The sequence below is a fragment of the Fragaria vesca genome, linkage group LG2 (assembly GCF_000184155.1).
Source record: "Fragaria vesca subsp. vesca linkage group LG2, FraVesHawaii_1.0, whole genome shotgun sequence".
Lineage (NCBI taxonomy): Eukaryota > Viridiplantae > Streptophyta > Magnoliopsida > Rosales > Rosaceae > Fragaria > Fragaria vesca.
In genome coordinates, this window is record NC_020492.1 from 9547577 (window position 1) to 9554199 (window position 6623).

Genomic DNA, 6623 nt, shown 5'->3' on the forward strand with positions numbered 1-6623 from the left:
TTTCTAAATTTTTTGGATTTAGACCTTCATTTGGATATCGTTGGCCTATTAATTTTTAGATTATATTCTTAAGCATTAAATTTATTCAATTAATATTTATAGTAAATAAATACATGGTTCGAAAATAGCGATATAAAGATGCAAAACAATGCATACAACAACTAAAAGGAGAACTAGGAGAATGAAAAGCATATAATTCTACCTAAATCGAAATACTTTAAAGCACATGAGCTTTATCTTTCGAATTTTATACACTCCCATATACCTTAAGGAAGGTATCAAGGAGAAATCGAGTACTTAGCTTATAGTGAGACTAGCCACAAATTAAAGTCACAAAAGCTCAGTATGCACCACGAGCTAATCGAACCTTGTTAAAGTTTTACAGTTATTTGTTCCAACGGTTATCATATGAAAACTCATTGCACAACATGTTTATCGTGGACTTATCCATCCAGAAATGCGGAACATTAAAGTACTTTGTGGTTTTGGAGGATGTTTCGACATACTAGTCACATGTCGATTAATTATCCACAAGAAATGTTGCACTTGCAAAACTCTTAGCATATATTATACAGGCTCACCACCCTAAATCATAAAGTCTATAGTACCTGACAATGCTAAGAGTTAACATCAAAAGGACTTGATGACTATTGCATGTCTATCAGGATCAATGTATAGCATCATGTAAGTACCCAAAATGCATAAAATGGCTTCGCATACACCAACCTACATATACCTTCTTGGGGTTATGCAATATTATACGCAGCCTTACTTATTCGTTCTTAGACTCACTTCTAGCCAACCATTCCATGCGTACCAGTTGGTAACTGGACAAGAGCCTGAGATTTACACATAATTGGTTGCGCAACATATGTGTCTATTGCGCCCCCATAGCGCATCAAAAATGGGTCCTAAAAAATGAATATGTATTTATGTTAGATATGCACCTGTAACAATTATCCGCTATTCAGAACCCTTACAGGCAATCTCACCGCTCAATTTGCGGAATGAGACAGTCTTCTCGTCGTTAGGGGGAGATAAGAAAAAGGATTTTATAAGGAACGACATGAATTGTCTTGGTTGTCCCCACTTTGTCTCATCCTTATCCCCACATAATCGATATCTAGAACGTAACAGTTTCGATGCCTGATGCGTTTAAAGATATTGCCAAAGTGACGAGATCACACATACTAGCTGCAAACGCTTGCAAGGTTAAAAGTCCCTAATAAGGGGCATGTTGTCGCAGTGGCTCCCTAAGGAAGAGGGGAAGACCACCTGGTTCGATCGATACCTGTCTAAAGGAATTGGGCGAGTAAGGCACAACCTCATCAATGTAAAGAATCTCTCTTATGAGATTGTCTCTTATTACAGTTATGTCCATGAATCAATACTGGAGGACGCTCCGATGTTTAAAATGATTCCAGAGAAAAAATCTCAACGAATTACGAGAGTACATACACATTGATAATTCACACTGTTGCTCAAGGAATCATAGAGCACGAAGGTATCGAACCACGCTCTGTTGAAGAATGTCAACAAAGAGCATATTGACCTACATAAAAGTCAATCCAGAAAGAGCTAGATTCTCTAACAAAGAGACAAATATTTGGTTTGGTAGTGCTAACCTTACAAGTGTAAAGCCTGTAGGACATAAATAAGTTTTTGTCAAAAAAGCGTAATGAGAAGAATGAAGCCTTAAAGAACAAGGCTCGCCTTGTGACGCCAAGGTTTCTGCAACGCTGTGTATTGACTACGAGGAGACATATTCTCTCATAATAGAAATGCAGCTCATCGATGTGGTTACTAATGACCTCTATGGCGATCTTAAATTGGGAGATATTTGTGAAAGCGCTTGATGGACTTACACTATCTAACTCAAGTAACTCTAAATCACGGAGTGCATTTGCAATTAGAATTGAAACTGTTACTTTATAAAAAGTGACTATTTGATTGGGGAGAGATACAAATGATGAACTATGCCCTTGTGTACTCATAAATGAAATGAGTTCTGGATTTGTAATTATAGCTATCTATGTTGATGATAGGAACATAGTAGGTACTCTTGATGAAGTAAGAACAATAGCGGGCTATTTGGAATCCGAATTGAGATAAATAACCTTGAGAAACTTGATTAATAACGAGTTTGTGGAATACTAACCTACCAGTCTACATGTGTCTAAAAAATTCTCAGGCGATTTACATGGATGAAGTGCATACCCTAATGATCGGTCGATGTTTGGATGTAATGAAAGATCCATTTCTTTTAAAGGAAGATGATGAATAAGGGTTGTGAATTACAATTCCTTCTCTATAGTGCAATAGGCACAATGCTGTACTTAGCCCGATGAACTCGACCAGACAACGCATTCTCATTGAACTTGTTCAAGAGCCAACACAGTGTCATTGGATGATATAAAGAATGTATCATTATACCTAAGGAACCATTGACTTAGGTTCATCGTATCCCTACATAAAGACAAAAAGGGAATGTAGATGAAACTGCAATCCCCTACACTAATGCCCTGAATGATGCCTTGGTTGGTATTTACTAACATCAGGATCTATGATCGATAAGGTTGTTCCCAAACTGGTTATGAATTCACCATTGGGAAACAATGATACCTGGTGAGAAACACTAGTCTCTCCTCAAGATTCGAGTGAATCAAGTAAGGTCTGAGGAGAATAGGACAACCTTGTTTCTCAAACGACAACTTAAGGCTATATCTAAAAAGCATGTGAGAAACATAGGAATGCAAAGACGTTCCTAGCTCCCTTGATTGATGTAAGGATCAGGGGGAGTATAGACTTCATGGGGAGTCTAACACACATACAACATTATAGGTGCGCTGTGCTCTTTTTCCTTTCGACCAAGATTTATTTTGTCCCACTAGGTTTTGTTAGGCAAGGTTTTTAATGAGACAACAGCGCATGCATTGTTTTGTCTTTGACTTGGCTTAAAGGGATTGTTAAAAGAAAAATACATTAATGTGCCTTCGTCAATGTCAAAGTAACTGACAGGAGGAAATCATAGGATTAGAGTTATCAAGATGTAACAGCTTAATTAGGCTTTAATACGTTATAATTACCTTTTGTAACTGTTGTGTTCATCCCTTATATAATAAAAAACGAATTTTGACTCCATTTTACCCTTTAAAAAAAAAAAAATTAGGCGAAATTAGAGGTCCTATAACAATGGGCAACATTTTGTAAATTTCTACCATAATAAAAAATAATAGGGAAAAAAGTCCAAACAGTATCCGACCTTTTAGAGAAGCAAAACTTTAGTATCTCAACTTTAGAAAACTTCAGAACGGTATCTCACGTTCTTAACCCGACCTAAAATTCGTATCTGGAGCCATTAGCTCCGTTAGAAAAACTGACATATGAAGGCTACTTTTGTCTTTTCATATGTAAACATATTTTTTTCTTCTATTTTTTTTACTTCTATTCAATCTCGTCAAAGAGAAAGAGAGAGATATAGGCAAAACTATCACGTTTTTAATATTTCATCCTTTTTTTTCAAACTAAAACAGTTTTTTTTTTTTTTTGCTTTCTTATTATATATATAAAATATAATGAAAACAAAAATAAAGGTTATTTTGATCATTTTATGATAAAAATATGACTTCAGATATATATCTTAGATCAGATTAAGAACGTGAGATACCGTTTTGAAGTTTTTCAAAGTTAAAATACTAAATTCTTGCTTTTCTAAAAGTCGGACAGACACTGTTTTGACATTTTTTCTAAAATAATATAATAACTACATTGGGGGAACGGGGTTGGTGTGGACAGAACCCTCCCACCATTCTTTTGCAGTTGCCTTGTTTGCCCTCACCAACCCACCTTTCTCACCTTTTTTTCTTATTCAAATCCGCACGAGCTCTTTGTCACCGGAACCAGAACAAGTCTTATGATCAGTTTCTCTTCAAAGTCCCACAACTCAAAGCAGCTCTGTCTTCTGTAACAATGGGCGCCGAGAAAAAGGTCTATACTTTGGAAGTGGTCTCCAAGCACAGTGACCGCAAAGACTGCTGGCTCGTCATTGATGGCAAGGTATGGTCCATACACTCGTAATCCATTCTGGGTTTTATTTAAAGGTTGGTTCTTGGTGTTTTAACGGACCTGGAATGGCTGTGTCAAGTCATTGAGATTGCTCTGATTTTGATCTGTGATTGGATATTTGATTTGGGTTTTCACTGATATTGATGAGTATGAGTTTCGTTTTGATTTGCTCATTTGCATGTAAGGGTTATTCGTGTTTGTTAAATACTTTGTTTATGTTAATGTTCAGCTTAGGGTGGTTGAGTTAGATTGGTATGAAAACAATTGATAAACATTGAGTTGAATTTTATTGTTGGTGAGTGTGTACATTGTGGATCTAAATTTGCTTTAGAAAAGGAAGAATTGTTGAATTAGATTGGTGTGAATCAGATTGGATTAGATTGGTTTTAATTTCCCGATCATGAATGTGATTGAACTTATGGTCTATGAAAGCTTCATCTGTAGAAAAATGTGGTAGTGACAAGGTGGTAGATGACAGTGGTAATTGCAATGTGGACTGTCATGCCAGATTTCATTGTTTGTTTGATGTGAACTGGAAACTCGGTGGTTGTGCTTATGTTACATAAGTGCCCGTTGATATCTTTTGAACAAGTCAGATTTTGAATTTGGTGGTGTTGCAATGAATCAATGACTAATTGAAGTTACATGACGTAAAGTCTGGTCTGCAAATCAGGCAGTTTGTATTATATATCAATCTTGTAGGCATTTGTGGACCATTCCAGGACTATAAGCAATATGGAGAAGCTTATTTTTAATTGTATGGAGATTTATAGTAATTTGACGAATAAGTATCTGTGTGAACAGGTGTATGATGTGACAAAATTCTTGGAGGACCATCCTGGTGGTGATGAGGTCTTATTGTCATCCACAGGTTTGAAAACAATAGCAATGTCTTCAACATTTTTTATTCTGTAATGGATTTACAGGAACCTGCTTATTCCCCCTCCCCATCCAAATTTGAGGCTTTAATGTAAACTATGTTTTTGCAGGGAAGGATGCAACTGATGATTTTGACGATGTTGGTCACAGTACCTCTGCTAGAGCAATGATGGATGAATACTATGTAGGTGACTTTGATAAAGCATTCATCCCTGCTAAGACGGCAAAGTACACTCCTCCCAAGCAGCCTCATTACAATCCTGATAAAACATCCGATTTCATCATCAGACTCCTCCAGTTCCTTGTTCCCCTGCTCATTTTGGGTCTGGCTTTCGTTGTGCGCGCCTATACCAAATCACCGACAACCTAAATGCTGAAAGCCGACAAAGAGAAAATTCTGAGATATGTCTTTCTAATAAGTTTATGTTTGAGGGTTGGATGACCCTTTGCTAGTTTTTAAACTTTTCACGTCCAGAACTGTTCATCAAGGAATGTTAGAATATTTGACTTCTTTCTGGTAATGATTTTTTGCCAGCCTTTTTGTTTGCTCTAAGTATATGCTTTGGTGATCTTACTCAAAAATGGACTTTATGACATTCATATGTAGGGTTTAGATCTTAGAGAAACTATTTACCCCTAAGAACCTCATCATCACATTCAGCACCCAAATTTCTCAGTCTCTTAGGGATAATGTTGAAAATTACAGACCAATTTTTGAGTGCTGAGAGTAGTGATCAAATTTTTTGGATGATATAGCAACTTTTAGTAAAGAACCTTATTCAATCAGAACCTCTGTCTCTTGAATAATGAAATCAGTGGCAGAGAACAAAAAGAAAAACAGAAGGTAAAACAAACAAGTGGAACTGAGATGAGGAAACAAGTTCAGAAATTTCTCAATAATTGACTAAAATAGTCGAAATTGCAAGTGATTCAAATTCACCTCTATGTCAACGAGAGGTGTATATTTCAAGGACGTTCATTGGATCATTACAGCTATACTTTTTGTTAGTTTTGGTGAATTAAGCACGCAGGTTCAAATTGGGGGATGATTGGAGCGACTCATTTTCATATTCGTTCATACCGATGTTATTGAGGTACACTGGTTTGGCTTCACTAAACCACTCCCTCTTAGATATTTTGAGCACCATCGTAAAACTCTAGCATGCAAGTTATTGAAGTACTCTAAGCTTCATATAGATTCGTATATAAACAAACACTTAAGGGTTTCAACAAAATTAAGATCCATATATTTGAAAGATTCAATACCAGTCTTTTTCTTCTTCTTTTTTTGTTGAAAAGGATTCAGTACCACTCTTCAATAGCGATCTATGGTCCTATGTATGATGTAGCTATTGTATTTCTCTTCAAATATTAGACACATTGGGACTTATATAGTTACCGACTAAATATTCGTCCATTAATTGTTATTTCACAGTTTATCAAGTGATCAGGTAGTCATAATTCACCAGTTGCATTATAACATACTGAAATGTAAGCTAAAGAGCAACTATTCTATCAATAATAACTATGGGAAATAACTATAAATACAAACAGAGAAAATAGAAGATTTGAATAGCTAGACCCAAAAAAAAAAAAATAGGAGAAGAGCATAGTAATACAACAATGGCCGAACTAGCACTCCCAAACAAAGGAAGGATCTTGTTTAATATGAATGCAGT

General features: G+C 36.0%; 1 protein-coding gene across 1 annotated transcript; it reads left to right on the plus strand.

The window, feature by feature from the left end:
• Nucleotides 1–3832: 3832 nt before the first annotated feature.
• On the plus strand, nucleotides 3833–5521 carry LOC101294811 (cytochrome b5-like). The gene is made up of 3 exons (XM_004290162.1): nucleotides 3833–4056; nucleotides 4870–4936; nucleotides 5055–5521. Exons 1-3 carry the CDS (start codon nucleotides 3970–3972, stop codon nucleotides 5312–5314), a joined length of 414 nt encoding a protein of 137 aa, XP_004290210.1. The 5' UTR covers nucleotides 3833–3969; the 3' UTR covers nucleotides 5315–5521.
• Nucleotides 5522–6623: the final 1102 nt, after the last annotated feature.